Raw genomic sequence first — 16675 nt, 5'->3', positions numbered from 1 at the left:
TTATCACGAATGGTTTTCAACCATTTCGTGGCCATCCCTAAATTAAGAGGCTTGAGGGGCGACAGGAAAGAGCGAAGACACCTCCGCACGGTCTCCAAACCCCTAAGTCCCGAGGCCTGGAGCATCCCCGGAAAACCAGGCTCATCTCCAGAGAAGCCCTCCCTTCCGCCCCGCCCACCCCGCGCGGAGGCCACAGGGGTCACGTGGCCGCCGGGGGAGGGGGAAGTGGGCGGCTCTGTGGCCGCCATCTTGAGGATTCGGAGGCGGGGCGTGCAGAGCTCAGGGCGCGCGCTTCGCTTCTCCTCCCCTCGCCCAGCCTCGCACCGGCGTCTGTGCTCCTCCCCACTTTTCTTGGTTCCTGCGGCCGCTCCCTGAGTGGAGGAGCGGGGAGCCCCGGAGGCGGGGGGGTGTGTCGGACGCGTGCTCGCACCCTCCAACCGCCAGCCGCGGGGGCGCGCTCGGCCGGGCCCCCGGGGCGACGCGGGGCCGAGGAGAGGGGGCTGCTCCCGCGGCTGAGGCGGCGCGCAGCGGCCGAGGTGGCGGCGGCTGCAGTTGCGGCGGCGCGCTCCGGGCCTGCGTCTAGGGCGCCACCGGGTCGGAGCTGTCGCTGTGGCCGCCGCTGCGAGAACCATGTACCGCAGCAGCGCTCGCTCCTCCGTCTCTTCCCACCGGCCTAAAGACGACGGCGGGGGCGGCCCGCGCAGCGGCCGCAGCTCTGGCTCCTCCTCAGGCCCGGCTCGCCGCAGCTCACCGCCGCCTCCGCCCTCTGGCTCCTCGTCGCGGACCCCGGCTCGCCGACCCCGCTCGCCCTCAGGGCACCGCGGCCGCCGGGCCTCGCCGTCCCCGCCACGGGGTCGTCGCGTCTCCCCGTCCCCGCCTCGGGCCCGTCGCGGCTCTCCGTCGCCACCGCGGGGCCGACGACTCTTCCCGCCGGGCCCGGCCGGCTTCAGAGGCAGCAGCCGAGGGGAGTCCCGCGCCGACTATGCCCGGGACGGCCGCGGAGACCATCCAGGCGACAGCGGCAGCCGGGTAATCCCACCCCTCGTCCAGGACTCCCTCCGTCCCCCAGCCCCCTCGCCCGGAATTCCCGTTTCCAGAAACGCCCGGGGCCTCCAGGCCAGGGTCCTAAGCGCGAAGCCTCCGGCCAACTCCCTCGGGGATGCCCAGGCTGGAGGCTTCTGTCAGACCCGGGAGCGTTGACACAATAACGGACTCGGGAGCGCACGGGCGTCTGGTCGGGAGTGCGCGCTCCGTTCCTTACGAATAGGCTGTTGCTCTCACGCCGGGTGAGGTGTGGAAAGTTTGCCAAGGCGAGGGGCATTTCGTCCAAACCGTGTGCCTTGGTACTTTTTGTAGAGTTGACGTGTCCTTGGGGTTCCGTAGTTTTCATCCCCTTACACCTGAGCTGCATTCCTGAATCTTAGGGGAAAAAAGCCGAAATATTCGTTTTTGTGGCGAGTTAGGGACGCTTGAACCCTACCAGGCTTTTACGTCGAGTGTAAACTGTTAGCTTAAATGAATTGGAGCTGCTGCTTTGGAATGAAGTATCGAGTTCTATGCCAGGAATTATGCCTAGCCTTTCACTGTACACATTCTTTTAACTCTCACAACTCTTTGAAGTGAGGCAGTTAATATTATTCCTTGTTGTACAGCCGAGGAAGCAACCCAGAGAGGTTCAAGTAACTCGACTAAGGTGACACGGCTAAGTGGTGGAGCTGTGATTCAACTCAGATCCGCCTGGTTCCCCAAACCTATGATTTGAACCTTTGTGTTTCACTGCTAGAGGAACGGAGCATGAGATTAAGTTTAGTTTTAGAAATAATGTTGACCTTTAAACCATAACCACCACCCCAAGAGATTCTCTAGGTAGAGTCTGGTGTTTGGGAATTTGTTTTATTTTTAGTTCATCAGTGTTTTTTTTATTATTATTATTTGAGAAAGAGTCTCACTCTGTTGCCCAGGCTGGAGTGCAATGGCATGATCTCAGCTCACTGTAACCTCCGCCTCCGGGGTTCAATCGATTCTCCCGCCTTAGCCTCCCAAGTAGCTGGGATTGCAGGTGCCCGCCACCATGCCCGGCCTCTTTTTTTAAACTTAGTAACAAAGTTCTGCTTTTTTGAGTGGCTCTCTAACATGTATGTAAGTACTGTGAGTACTTGGTCATGGGTAAATTGATTTGTCACTATGTTAAGATTTTCAGTTGAGCAGTGCCAGTGTGGGTGGCAGTCACTACAGAGGAAGCAAGAACAGAATGCTTGTTTACACAACCTCCTTTTCTTCTCCAGTGCACAGTGTATTTGCTTCAGTCTTTTCTGTCTGAGTAAATAGCATCATCCATTGTTACATCAGAAACAGTCATTATCTCCCTTCTTCCCACATGTGATTTGTCAGATTACCTCATCTGTCTAACCCGTTAGCTTTACCTCTAGAATACATCCCCAAAACTGCCCTCCTCCTGCCATCACTCTGGTCTAAGCCCTATTACCTCTTGCATGGATTGTTGCATTTGGCTTCTCTACACTCCGCTCTTGCTACCCTCCAGTTTATTCTGGAGGGTACACAGAAATCAAATTTTTTAAGCCCTCACTTTATACATTTGATATGTATTTATTGAGCATCTACTTTGCATTAGGCACTGTTCTGGACTACCCTGGGGATACAACAAAAGTGCAAACCAGACAAAAACTCCTATTCTTATAGAGTTAATATTCTAGCAGGTAGAGTTGGATAATAAGATGAAGTTAGAAATGCCATGGTATGTTAAATGTAATTAAGTACTAAGAAGGACTAAGAAGTACTAAAATAGGGCCGGGCACGGTGGCTCACGCCGGTAATCCCAGCACTTTGGGAGGCCGAGGCGGGCAGATCAGGAGGTCAGGAGATCGAGACCGTATTGGCTAACACAGTGAAACCCCATCTCTACTAAAAATACAAAAATTAGCCGGGCTTGGTGGCGGGCACCTGTAGTCCCAGCTACTTGGGAGGCTGAGGCAGGAGAATGGCATGAACCTGGGAGGTGGAGCTTGCAGTGAGCCGAGATCGTGCCACTGCACTCCAGACTGGGGGCAACAGAGCAAGTCTCAAAAAAAAAAAAAAAAAGGACTAAGAGCAGAGAAGGGAGTTACAATGTGTGTGTGTGTGTGCGCGCGCGCGTGTGTGTGTGTGTGTGTGTGTGTAATATAGTCTTGCTGTGTCACCCGGGCTGGAATGTAGTGGTGTGATCATAGCTCACTGCAGCCTCAAACTCCCACGCTCAAGCGATCCTCTCACCTCAGCCTCCTGAGTAGCTGGGACTACAGGTGCGTACCAACATCCCAGGTGATTTTATTTAAAAAAATTTTTTTGGTGTGGGGAGGGATTTCACTATGTTGCCCAGGCTGGTCTCAAACTCCTGGCCTCACGTGATTCTCCTGCCTCAGCCTCCCAAAATGCTGGGCTTACAGGCATGAGCTACCATGCCTGGCCTGGGGAGTTAAAATTTTTGATAGAGTAGTCAGGGAAGGCCTCTTGGGAAGGTGATTTTTGAATAAAGATCTGAAGGAGGTGAGGGTGTGCCGTGCAAGCATCTGGAGGAAAAGTGTAGTCAGATGATGTCACTATCCTGTGTAAAACCCTCGTATAACTGTTAATTGCACTAAGAATAAAATCCAAATTTCCCAACTGTGCTTTCTGCCTATCTTTTCCTCTTCTGTCACTTTGCTGCAGCCACACTGGCCGCTTTTCTGTTACTTAAAATATACTAAGCTCAATACTGAGGTGGTTCTTTCCTTTGCCTGAAACATCCTTCTACCTGTTCTTTGCAAGGCTGACATCTCATCCTTCAGGCCTCAGGTTATCACCTGAGAAAAACCTTCTCTAACCATTCTATCTGACGTAACTCCTTTTATGATACCATGTTTTAATGACTTTATAGCACTTACCAGAAGTACTTTTTTTTTTTTCTTTAAACTTGTTTTTGGTTTACCTCCTTCACTAGAAATATGTAGGTTCTGAGAGCAGGGACTTTCTTCACTTCTTTTTCCCCATGCCCAGTAAGAATGAGAGGTCACTGTTGAGGAGAGTTAGAGGTATGGGCTTATATCTCTAAGAAAATGACAATTTTTTAAAAATGCTTTATTTTTGGTATAGTGTCTTACCATAACCATTTCTCACCTTGTTGAACCCCAACTTTGTAGGGTTGTTTTTTGTTTTTGAGACAAGGTCCTGCTCATTGCCCAGGCTGAAGTGCTGTGGTGCAGTCATGGCTCACTGCAGCCCTGACCTCCCAAGCTTAAGCTATCCTCCTACCTCAGCCACCTGAGTAGTTGGGACCACACCTGGCTAATTTTAAACTTTTTTTATAGAGATGGAGTCTGTGTTGCCCAGACTGGTCTCACATTCTTGCCTGGGCCTATACACCTCAGCCTCCCAAAGTGTTGGGTATACAGGCATGAGCGACCATGCCTGGCTAACTTTGTAACTAGGGAGGAGAGTTTTTGGATGTAGGGATGTCTTGACCATATTGACTAACCATATTATCCTTTACTTTTGTAGAGACGCTCTCCTGGTCTGCGTTCTGACTCTTTGGAAAAGAGCTTAAGGATCACTGTTGGCAATGACCACTTCTGTGTTAGCACACCAGAACGGCGACGGCTTAGTGATCGGCTGGGGTCACCAGTGGATAATCTGGAAGACATGGACAGGTAGGCATCACCTAAGGCAGGGCATACTATACTAGTACTTGAAGGCAGAAATGTTGCTGTTTACTGAATGATATATTTGAAAGGATGGTGCCAGCTCTAAAGTTATTTCCTATGCCACGTGTCCAGTACAAAATAAAACGTTGGGATAGAATTTCTAAGTGGGAAGAGTATAATGATGTGTAGACTCTGTTGCTGAATAAATCGTATAGAAAAAAAAGACTTTAAAAAGGTCATCCGAGTCTGACTAGAAAGAAGAGGCTGAGGGGACATAATGAGAGTCCCCCAAAACAAGAATAGTTGAGATGGTATAGATTCTAAAACAGTGAAACTATGAGCGGTCCCTTCTCCAAAGAAAAGTTCTGGACAAAATGGGAAGTCTTTTTAAAATGGTATTATTTTTTAGCTTATCCAGGCTGAAACATAGATTCAGAAAGGGTTAGGTAAGTTCATGTCTAATATATGTGTGTATGGGAAGTAGATAAAGTATTAATAGAAAGCTAGAGACCTTCAAAAATGTTTAAGTTCAGTTATTATTTTAACAGCTATTGAGTGCTGAGGAAGGGTAGATACACTCAGGAGACTTGGATATAGACCTCAGGTACTAGGAACTTAACCATATGTAGATTGTAAATAATCACATTAGGTGTTTTTCATCTCGCAAAAGTCAAAGTGTGGATGGGAGTTCAGGAAAGCACTCTTACTCAGAGCTGAGACCATGACTCTTATGGTCTCTGCCCAGCACATTGGGAGTTTTGACAAATGATTAGCAGTAGCAATAAATCAATGTAATGTAATTTCAAACTGAGACTGTTGCTTGCCGTGTTGCACAGAGCATAGCTAGGCAGGTGGGGGAGAGCTGGGCAGGAAGTCTGAGGACCAGTTTTGCCGTTGGTAGTACCTCAAAGTTCCATTGGCTGTGGATGCAGTGAAGCAAGGCAGAACAGTGGTTTTTTTTTTTTTTTTTTTTTCAGGCTTAATTCACTTTATATTTCTTGTATAAAAACCCTATGTTGTAGCCACAGCTGGAGCCTGCGTCCTCTGCACAGAGACTCTGATGTGTGTCTCTGAATGACGTATCAGTGAATTCCTGATAGGGAGACTTGGTGAATCCCGTCTCCTTCCAGAGGTCGGGGGTCAGGTAGCTGTAGGTCTTAGAGATGGCATCGAAGGTGGCCTTGGCGAAGTTGCCCAGGGTGACAGTGCAGCCCCTGGCTGAGGTGTAGCAGTCATCATTACCAGCCATCATGAGCAGCTTCTTGGACACAGGGGCTGAGATGATGCCAGTGCCCTTGGGCACAGGGATGAGGCGCACCAGCACAGAGCCGCAGCGGCCTGTCACCTTGCAAGGAACAATGTGGGGCTTGTGGATCTTGTTCCCCCAGTAGCCTCTGCGCACAGGGAGAATGGAGAGCTTGGCCAGGATGATGGCCCTGCAGGTGGCAGTGGCCACCTTCTTGGAGCACTTAACACCCAGACTGACGTGGCCATTGTAGTCCCCGATGGCAACAAACGCCTTGAACCTTTTGCACTGGCCAGTGTGGGTCTGCTTCTGCACTGGCATAATCTTCAACACCTCATCCTTGAGAGAGGCCCCCAGGAAAAAGTCAGGGATCTCAGATTCCTTGATGGGCAGGGAGAAGAGATAGTTCTCCAGGGACTTGATCTTTATGTCCTTAACCAAGCAGCCCAGCTTAGTGACAGGCATCCACTCCTTATCCTTGGCCTTGCCTCCATGAGCTCCGCGGCCTCAGCCCTGTCCACGGCCTCAGCCCTGTCCACGGCTGCAACCCCAGCCCCTCCACGGAAGCCACCGCGGTTTCTCATCCCAGGGTCCCTGGGGCCTCTGCCCCTGCCCCACCACCTCCACCTACATCATCTGCCGTTTGGTGTTTTCTCAGAGAAGAAGCAAGGCAGAATAGTCTTATGTCATACAACATTGAAGCTTCTAAAGGGCTTCAAGATATGTGACTGTATCAATTGAGGCAATAGCCCTTGCCGTTCTGGCTGCTTCTGTTTGGGGAAATTATTGAGTAGGTAGTCTGGGTAGGTGGTACATAGTATGATGGTCTTCATTCATTTTTTTTTTTTTTTTTTTTTTGAGACAGTCTCGGCTCACTGCAAGCTCTGCCTCCCGGGTTCACGCCATTCTCCTGCCTCAGCCTCTCAAGTAACTGGGACTACAGGTGCCCACCACCACGCCCGACTAATTTTTTTTTATTTTTAGTAGAGACAGGGTTTCACCATGTTAGCCAGGATGGTCTCGATCTCCTGACCTTGTAATCGCCCGCCTCGGCCTCCCGAAGTGCTGGGATTACAGGCGTGAGCCACTGCGCCCGGCGATTGTCTTCATTCGTTGCTGAGGTTTTGAGTTAGCTTCAGCAGTTCCTCTTCTTAGGCCTAGGATGTCACTTCCCCTTTGCATAAACTTTGTTATGCACGTGTGCTTCAGATAGAACTAATTGTATTTTTAAATTACAAAAATTAAAATTTTTCCTCTTAGGGAGTTTGGGGCTGCAGTCTTCTTTCTAGAATCGTGTTTCAGAGGCACAGGTCTATTTTAGATAAAGTGAGATTAAGGTTCTAAACAGAGATACAAGGCCATTTAAAAAATACTGTTGCCCCCTACACATTTCTCTTCTTTCCCTTTTGTTCAGTATGGTTTGTGTGGATAATTACTGTCCACTAAAACCAGGCCATAGGACCATTGGCATACTCAGGTTGTCTCCTGACAGTGAGTCTAGTCTTCAGCCAATGATACAGGCCATTTATATCGTTTGTATGTAGGTGTTGGGGCCTGGCGCAGTGGCTCATACCTGTAATCCCAGCACTTTGGGAGGCTGAGGTGGGCCAATCACTTGAGGTGAGGAGTTCGAGACCATCCTGGCCAACATGGTGAAACCCTGTCTCTACCAAAAATACAAAAATTACCCAGCGGTGGCGCATGCCTGTAGTCCTAGCTACTCCAGAGGCTGAGGCAGGAGAAGCTTGAACCTGGGAGGCAGAGTTTGCAGTGAGCCCAGATTGTGCCACTGCACAGAACAAGACTCTGTCTCAAAAAAAAAAAAAAATGAAAAAGCCTATGTAGATGTTTATTTTTTAAAAATTTATTTATTTATTTATTTTTATTTATTTTTTGAGACAGAGTCTTGCACTGTTGCCTGGCTAGAGTGCAATGCTACAATCTCGGCTCACTGCAACCTCCGCCTCCCAGGTTCTAGCAATTCTCCTGCCTCAGCCTCCTGAGTAGCTGGGGTTACAGGTGCGGACTACCACGCCTGGCTAATTTTTTGTATTTTTAGTAGAGATGCAGTTTCACTATTTTGGCCAGGTTGGTCTCGAACTCCTGACCTCGTGATCCGTCCACCTCGGCCTCCCAAAGTGCTGGGATTACAGGCGTGAGCCACCGCGCCTGGCCCCTTTTAAATTTATTTTTAAGAGACAGGGTCTCACTCTGTCACCCAGGCTAGAGTGCAGTGGCACTATCATAGCTTAGTGTAGCCTCTAACTCCTGGATTCAATTGATTCTCCTGCCTCAGCCTCCCAAGTAGCTAGGAATACAGGCACACACCACCCAATGCCCAGCTAATTTTTCAAATTTTTGTAGAGATGGGGTTCTCACTGTGTTGCCTAGGCTGGTTTCAAACTCCTGAGCTCAAGTGATCCTCCTGCCTCAGCCTCCCAAAGTGATGGGATTGCAGGCATGAGCCATCATGCCTGGCCAGCTGTTTATTTATTTATTTATTTTTTCTGAGACTCTAGTATTCTTTCTCTTCCTTTATTGAATCTGTTAAGTTTTATATCAGGTTTGGATGATAGCCAAGTTGGGTTTTAGTGTCTTCACCTTAGCAGCCCTGTATGTAGGACTGTAGTTCTACTCAAAAGGGAACATGAACGGTAATGTGAAAAATCCTAAAACACTTGGCTTCTAAAGACTTGCGGATGTGAGGTTGATTTCTCCTGTTCATCAAAGTAATTTGCACATATAATGTTCCATTCATGGAGCTATTTATTTAGAAAAAAAAAATTATGTTTTTAAAAAAGACAGTGTCTCGCTCGTTGCCCAGCCTGGAGTGCAGTGGCGTGATCATAGTTCACTGTAACCTCAAACTCCTGGGCTCAAGTGGTCCTCCCAGCTCAGTCTTCAGAGTAGCTAGAACTATGGGCTGCACTGCCACACCTGGTGAATTAAAAAATAAATTTTTAGAAATTGGGTTTCTATCTATCTATCTATCTATGTTGTCCAGGCTAGTCTCCTGACCTCAAGTAATCCTTCTGCCCTGGCCTCTCAAAGTGCTAAGATTACAGGTGTGAGCCATTGTGCCCAGCTTATCGCCTAATTCCTTCTCCTTATTCTGACAGATTGAAGGAGTGGGATTTTTTTCCCTCTGATTTACTTTAGGGAATAGAAGCAAACAGCTTTCTCGGGGCATTTTTGGGACTCATCAACAGAAAAGAATGGAGAGTTTAGGCTCTGAAGGACCTTTTAAAATATATATACATTTTTAACAGCTTTATTGAGATGTAATTTGTATACTATATAATTCACCCATTTAAAGTGTACAGTTCAGTGATTTTTGGCGTATTCAGAGTTGTGCATCCCTCACTACAATCAATTTTAGAACATTTTTATTACACCAGAAAGAAGCTCTGTTTTAGCCATTACTCCCTCCACCCTACCCCCAGCCATGGGCAATCACTAATCTACTTTCTGTCTCTATAGATTTGCCTATTCTGGACATTTCATATAAATAGAATCATATAATATATGGTCTTTTGTGATTGGCTTCTTTGACTTAGCATATTTTTTTTAAGGTTCATCCGTGTTTGTAGCATTCCTTTTTATTGCTGATAATAATTTATTGTATGGATATATCATGTTTTGTTTATCCATTCATCAGTGATGAATGAATGGATAACATTTTGATTCTTTTCACTTTTTGGCAATTATGACTAATGCTGCTCTGAACATTGGTATAAAAGTTTTTATATGGACATACATACATTTTTTTAAAACTTGTTTAACAGAGATTTGTAAACACAAAAATGTAGAATAGTACAGTGAAACGCCATGTCCTCATTACCCAACTCCAACAATCAGTTTTTTTAAATAGATAGGCTTTATTTTAGAAAACAGTTGAACTTAACCAAGGCTTTCCAGGAGTATCCATCGCTGGACTCTTTCAGGGTATAGGAGATTGTACCATTTTTAGGGCTCTTACTACAGCCAGGTCTCTTCTCATATCCTTTTGGAGTCCTGGGGAAGGAGGACATGAGCTTTTAATAAGCAGCCTGATTTCTGCCTATATATATGTGATAGCTTTTTTAAGAAAACTGTTTTTATGCCTTTTTTCTGTCTCATTCTACTGGAGATTCCAAGTCTGGACTGCAGCTTTTTGAGAGCCATCTCATTTATAGCTTCTTGATAGTTAGTACTGGATTAGCTCTTGGGCTAGTATGCCGTTTCATGGTGACATGTAATAGTTCTAGTGGGGAGCTGAATGTGGGAGTGTGAATGAACTTGCTCCCATCATGGAGCCTATGTTTTTTCTCGCTATACTAATATGATCAGAGACTTTTTGTATGGTAGATGGTGTTTTGGCAGTGGAGTGACTCAACTCATGAACATTCCTCTCTGGAAATAGGTGTGTTTATGGCTGACGGACCTATAGAGAAAAATTTTTACATCAGTTTGATTTCAGAAATCATCGTTGGTTTATTCCCATTTATTCCTATTTCATACTACATTGAAAACTCAAAATTTCCCAAATTCTTAGAAGGTGGGTAACAGAAACCTGGATTCCCACAGGTGGCATTCTTGTTAGAGAAGGTAAATAAAGTTTGTCCTTGATAACCTTTCATAAGTTTATTCCTAGGTTTACAACTTTGAACAAAGGCAGGCTGGTGAATAAGAAAAGGCAATGTTTTGAGGTTCTGCTGGCATAGTCTCAGAGACAGGAAAGCAACTACTAAAAAAACCAGGAAAAGTCATTTCTAGAAACTCACAAAAAGCAAAAGTAGCTACTAGAAACTGCAGAAGACACTAATAGTTACCATCCTCTAGATGATAATTCACTCTGGAATGTGAGTGACATGTAAGAACTTTTATTTTTTATTCAGATTACTTAGAAGTTTTCATACATAAAGTGCTAGAGGATCTTTATTTCTATCTATGATTTAAATCAGAAACTTTAGTTTTGTGTCATAGCCATAGCCCCTGAGAAGGTTAGCATTATTGGGTGTGGTGTAGAGTTCTCAGCTAAAAGAATAGTTGTCCCATCCTGAATTTTTACCTCATGCCACAAAGGTCTGAGACCTTTGTATTTAATGCAATAAAAATATATGGTGAACCAAACCATCACTTTCTCTTTTCTAAGCCCAAGATTAGCAGAGTGCTTGTAGATATCCAGAGAAGGCAAAGAGGGTGACAAAACAGGCTGTGAGAGAGCTTTATGGGTTTTAATATGTGAACCATCAAGGCAAAGCATTGGAGAACCTTCTAAATCTTATGAGAAAATCATGCTAATTAGATAAATCAGTAGTTTTTTAAAAAGTTACCGTATAGTGAAACTTTTTTTTTCCAATTGAATTATTAGAACCTTAATATACAGACTTAAAGTTGGAATTAGTATGATTTAACTGGGGTAGAAGGTCCAGAGCCCTGCTGGTTCTGCTTTTCTAGTACCTCCTTTCTTTTGGTAGCTCCTGAGCACTCTTTACAACCTCTGGAACACAGCTTTAAAACCATTGATCTCAGCCACGTGTGGAGGCTCACGCCTGTAATCCCAGCACTTTGGGAGGCTGAGGCAGGCAGATCACCTGAGGTCAGGAGTTTGAGACCAGCCTGGCCAACATGTGAAACCCCATCTCTACTAAAAAAATGCAAAAAGTCAGCCAGTGTGGTGGTGCACGCCTGTAATCCCAGCTACTTAGGAGGCTGAGGCACAAGAATCACTTGAACCAGGGAGGTAGAGGTTGCAGTCAGCCGAGATCATGCCACTGCACTCCAGCCTGGGCGACAGAGCAAGACTCTGTCTTAAACAAAACAGGCCGGGCGCGGTGGCTCATGCCTGTAATCCCAGCACTTTGGGAGGCCAAGGCGGGCTGATCACTAGGTCAGGAGATCAAGACCATCCTGGCTAACATGGTGAAACCCCATTTCTGCTAAAAAAAAAAAAAAAAAAAAAAAAAAAAAATTAGCCGGGTGTGGTGGCTGGTGCCCATAGGCCCAGCTACACAGGAGGCTGAGGCCGGAGAATGGCGTGAACCCGGGAGGCAGAGCTTGCAGTGAGCCGAGATCGCGCCACTGCACTGCAGCCTGGGTGACAGAGTGAGACTCTGTCTCAAAACAAAACAAAAAAATCCCATTGATCTGGACTGGTGTTTCTCAAACTTTAAAGTACAGACAAATCACCTGGAGATCTTGTTCAAATGCAGATTCTAGTTCAGATCTGCTTGGGGTGGAGCTTTGAGAAGCTATATTTCTAAAAAGTTCCCAGGTAATGCTAATGCTCTTTCGTCCGCACTACACTTTCAGTAGCAAAGAGCTAGAATTTAGCTTGTATGGAGTTGTGTAACTTGCATGATATTCTGCATACCCTAAGTCTAGTCAGAGAAATTACCCAAACAGCTCTGTCTAGATATGTTGGTAATATTACCTCTTGGTTAGAGGCTAAAGCTGCTTGTGCCCCTGGGGAAAGGGAGAGGAAATGTTCTTGGACTTCATGATTATAGTCTTTTGCCCTAAGCATTTTATAGCCCCCTTGACAAACACCAGTCTCTTAGCCTTGTCTGCCCTTGTTCTTTCCAAGTCCATTTGTTCAATGATGCTTCTCTTTTTCCTCAGGGATGACCTGACTGATGATTCTGTCTTCACTCGAAGCTCCCAGTGCTCTCGGGGTCTTGAGCGATATATTTCCCAGGAGGAAGGGCCTCTCAGTCCCTTCTTGGGACAACTTGATGAGGACTACCGAACAAAAGAAACTTTCCTGCATCGATCTGATTATAGTCCCCATATCAGTTGTCATGATGAGCTGTTGCGGGGAACAGAACGCAATCGAGAAAAACTCAAAGGCTACTCTATACGATCTGAAGAAAGGAGCCGGGAGGCCAAAAGACCCCGTTATGATGACACAGTGAAGATAAACAGCATGGGAGGGGATCACCCAAGTTTTACATCAGGAACTCGCAACTATCGACAGCGTAGAAGAAGCCCAAGTCCTAGGTTTCTTGACCCTGAGTTTCGGGAACTGGATCTTGCCAGACGAAAGCGAGAGGAAGAGGAGGAGCGAAGTAGGAGCTTGAGTCAGGAGCTGGTTGGAGTGGATGGTGGTGGTACTGGCTGTTCCATCCCTGGGTTGTCAGGTGTCCTAACAGCATCAGAGCCAGGATATTCTTTGCATCGGCCTGAGGAAGTATCTGTGATGCCCAAGAAATCCATTTTGAAGAAGCGGATTGAGGTGGACATAATGGAGCCCTCCATGCAGGTCTCTGCTGCATTTCTTGTAGGGCCTCTTGCTAGTCTCTCTAATATCTTAAAGCCTGGTTACTTTCCTGTGGGCTATGTTCCTAATGGTATCTTTGTAATATATGCTGGACCGACATTGTGAGCTACACCTTCTAGGACTGTGAGCTACACCTTCTAGGACTCTCCAAACGAAACTGTAGGCCTTTTAATGCATCAGTAGAGGGTTCTATTGCTGTATATTAGGCTTTATATTAATAAATAGATATTTTGGAGAGTACTATAAGTTTTTTTCCTTAAATTGGATTATCCTTTGGCAATCTTTGAATATGGGTTTGTTGGAAATGAATCTTGAAAGGCAAGGGGAGGAGGTGATCTCAATTTTCTCATCTCTCTTCAGAGAGAAGACAAGATGTATGAGTTGTAGGACACTGGACTAGAAATCAGGTGATTCTGATTTTGGACCCACTTCTGCCACCAACTTACTGTGATTTTTAGACAAGTCACCTCACCATTCTGAGCCTTGATATTTTTCCCTGACCTGTGAAAGGATGATGAGACCACTAGTGGAAAGACCACTAGTTTTTAGCTGTCCTCTTAGGAGATAAAGGCTTCTGAAGAGGTTCCCTAGCAAAGGAATGCTGATGAGTTAGCGTTCCAGAGTTTCCTCTCCCCACTTCAGCCAAAGCAGCTCTTTTTTTTTCCTTTTCTTTTGGGGATCCATAGAAAAGAAAACAAGCTAGGGGATCTCTAAAATTCTTTTGAATTCGAATTCCTTTTAACAAATAGATAAAGGTGAGGATTCCATCCAGTTTGCCTCGCTTCCTGTTTCTCCTTAACAGCAGAAACATCTGGAGATAAGGGGATTCACATTTTGAATCTGGCTAAGGATAGATTTCCTCCCTTTTATCCATACTTACATCTCACCTGTTAATTCAGGAAGACCAAAGTATTTAAGTATTTATCTCAATTACTAATGTTCTGAGATTCTGCATAAGACTAAGTCAGTTGTGTTTGTCTTTGCAGCTTGAGAGTTTTTCCAGCAGTACCAGCTCCAGCCAGGATCACCCTCTCTACTCTGGGCACCCATCCCTTCCACTAAGTGGTGCTATTGCTGCTTTTGCCTCAGAGATCGAAAACAAGGGGACTATGGTAGAGACTGCCTTGAAGGAACCTCAGGGCAACCTCTACCAATGGGGTCCCCTTCCTGGGATTCCCAAAGACAACAGTCCTCTCAGAGAAAAATTTGGAAGTTTTCTATGCCACAAGGATAATTTGGATTTGAAGGCTGAGGGACCTGAGCGACACACAGACTTCCTGCTGCCCCATGAGAGAGCTAGCCAGGATGGCAGTGGTTTTTCCCGCATTCTGAGCATGTTGGCTGATTCTACTGGTACACAGGAAAAAAGGCGACGTAGCTTTCCTGACATAGAAGATGAGGAGAAATTTCTCTATGGGGATGAAGAAGAGGATTTAAAGGCAGAATCCCTACCAAAGCCCCTTGGGAGCTCTGAAAGTGAAGTTATGAGGCAGAAGGCAAGCTCCCTGCCGTCTTCAGCTCCAGCTGTAAAGCTAGAATCACTAGAAGAGACCAGTCCAGAATATGCGAAGATCCATGACTTGCTCAAGACAATAGGGCTGGATATTGGAGTAGCAGAGATTAGTCAATTGGCTGCACGCACCCAGGAACGACTTCATGGCAAGAAGCCATCATTACGCTCCTCAGCTGACCGCCGTTCCTCAGTTGACCGATACTTTTCAGCTGACCACTGTTCCTCAGTTGACCACCGCTTCTCAGCTGACCGCTGTTCCTCAGTTGACCACTGCTTCTCAGCTGATCGACGTTCCTCAGATCCCCACAGACTAGAGAACAGGGAGGCACATCATAGCAATACCCACTCTCCAGAGGTGTCCCATCCACACCCACCTTCTCCTGTGGATCCTTACCTGCTCACAAAAAACAGCCCTCCATTCCTGAAGTCTGACCACCCAGTGGGTCATATTTCAGGACCAGAGGTGGTTGGTAGTGGGTTTCAGTCATCTGTTGCAGTCAGGTGCATGTTGCCATCAGCCCCATCTGCCCCAATTAGACTTCCACATACTGCTGCTTTATCTCAGTTTCACATGCCAAGGGCCTCTCAGTTTGCTGCAGCTCGGATACCTCCAAACTACCAGGGACCTGCCATTCCCCCTGCCTCTTTTGATGCCTATAGGCACTACATGGCATATGCAGCCTCAAGATGGCCCATGTATCCCACCTCTCAACCGTCAAACCACCCTGTACCTGAACCACACAGGATAATGCCAATAACCAAACAAGCTACTCGTAGCCGTCCCAATCTCCGTGTGATCCCCACTGTGACTCCTGATAAGCCTAAGCAGAAAGAGTCTTTGCGAGGTTCAATTCCTGCGGCCCAAGTGCCTGTCCAGGTGTCCATTCCATCACTTATAAGATATAATCCAGAGAAGATCTCTGATGAGAAGAACCGTGCTTCCCAGAAGCAGAAGGTGAATATTAGCTTTGGGCATCCTGTGCCTAAGTCTTCTATTTTACCATAAATTTGTATATGTTTTTTAGAGGGGGCTGAAAATTTGTAAGGCTCTTTCGCTTGAATTCGTTTGGAGGCTGCTGTCATCACCCTAAGAAATGTATATTGTTCTCTCATTTTCACACATGTTTTATCATTAGGGCTAAACAAAAGTCCGGCCTTGCGTCCTATTGTGATTGTCAGACTTCCTTTTTTAAGTTTAATTCTATCCAAATTAATGGTCTTCAAACACTGTAGATAGGAACTGGGAGCCTTGAAGTCTTCAATATAATTTCATAGTGGAGTAGGGAACCAACATTGGGTGTGGTGAAGGAGAATCAGTAAACCTGTTTGATCCCAGTGAATTCTGTATTCTTACCCTGTAATGATTATGTGAGTTAAAGCTAATAACTAGTTGTTGCTTGATAATTGAAGCAAACCAAGAAATAAACTTTGCTTGTTCTGGTTTATCTTAGATCCCAGTAGTAACAGCAGCATTTTTGACATGTTATTTATTTAAAAAATTACGTGTGTGTGTGTGTGTGTATACGTATATTTTATATAGAGATGGGGTCTTCTCACTGTTGCCCAGGCTGATCTTGAACTCATAGGCTCAAGTGATCCTCCCCTGCCAGCCTCTCCCAGAGTGCTGGGATCACAGGCATGAGCCACTGTGCCTGGCCTCTAAAGTCATTTTTTATATTATCCAGGTTCATTGGGTCCCCAGCCTGTGGGAAGAAAGCAGTGACTGGGGTAAAGATACAATAATTCTAATAATTCTGATAATTTAGAGCAGTAGATAATTCCTTATCTACATCAAGATAAGGAATGCATAATAGAAGAATTTTGAGTGGAAGAGTTAATACATACTACTAATTGTAAAGGTACTTATACCTACCAACTCACTTTGTTTAGAAACATAAAAATGTAATGTGTCTAATTAGGTTTGCTCATAAAAGTTAAGACCTCGCCGGGCGTGGTGTCTCATGCCTGTAATCCCAGCA

At 46.0% G+C, this 16675-nt stretch overlaps 1 protein-coding gene and 1 pseudogene across 1 annotated transcript in view; one reads left to right on the top strand and one right to left on the bottom strand.

The window, feature by feature from the left end:
• The first annotated feature begins 301 nt into the window (after nucleotides 1-301).
• Nucleotides 302-16675, top strand: part of ZNF318 (zinc finger protein 318) — a 34976-nt gene continuing 18602 nt past the window's right edge. Inside the window, exons 1-4 of the mRNA XM_030797554.1 lie at nucleotides 302-1029; nucleotides 4534-4682; nucleotides 12526-13165; nucleotides 14170-15651. Of these exons, the coding sequence (XP_030653414.1) occupies nucleotides 631-1029; nucleotides 4534-4682; nucleotides 12526-13165; nucleotides 14170-15651 (2670 nt within the window). The 5' untranslated portion in view covers nucleotides 302-630. The remainder of the gene's footprint in view (nucleotides 1030-4533; nucleotides 4683-12525; nucleotides 13166-14169; nucleotides 15652-16675) is intronic.
• LOC105737730 lies at nucleotides 5630-6402 on the bottom strand (annotated as a pseudogene).

The sequence above is a fragment of the Nomascus leucogenys genome, chromosome 17 (assembly GCF_006542625.1).
Source record: "Nomascus leucogenys isolate Asia chromosome 17, Asia_NLE_v1, whole genome shotgun sequence".
NCBI classification, from domain to species: Eukaryota; Metazoa; Chordata; class Mammalia; order Primates; family Hylobatidae; genus Nomascus; species Nomascus leucogenys.
This window is presented reverse-complemented; position numbering and strand designations above follow the sequence as displayed.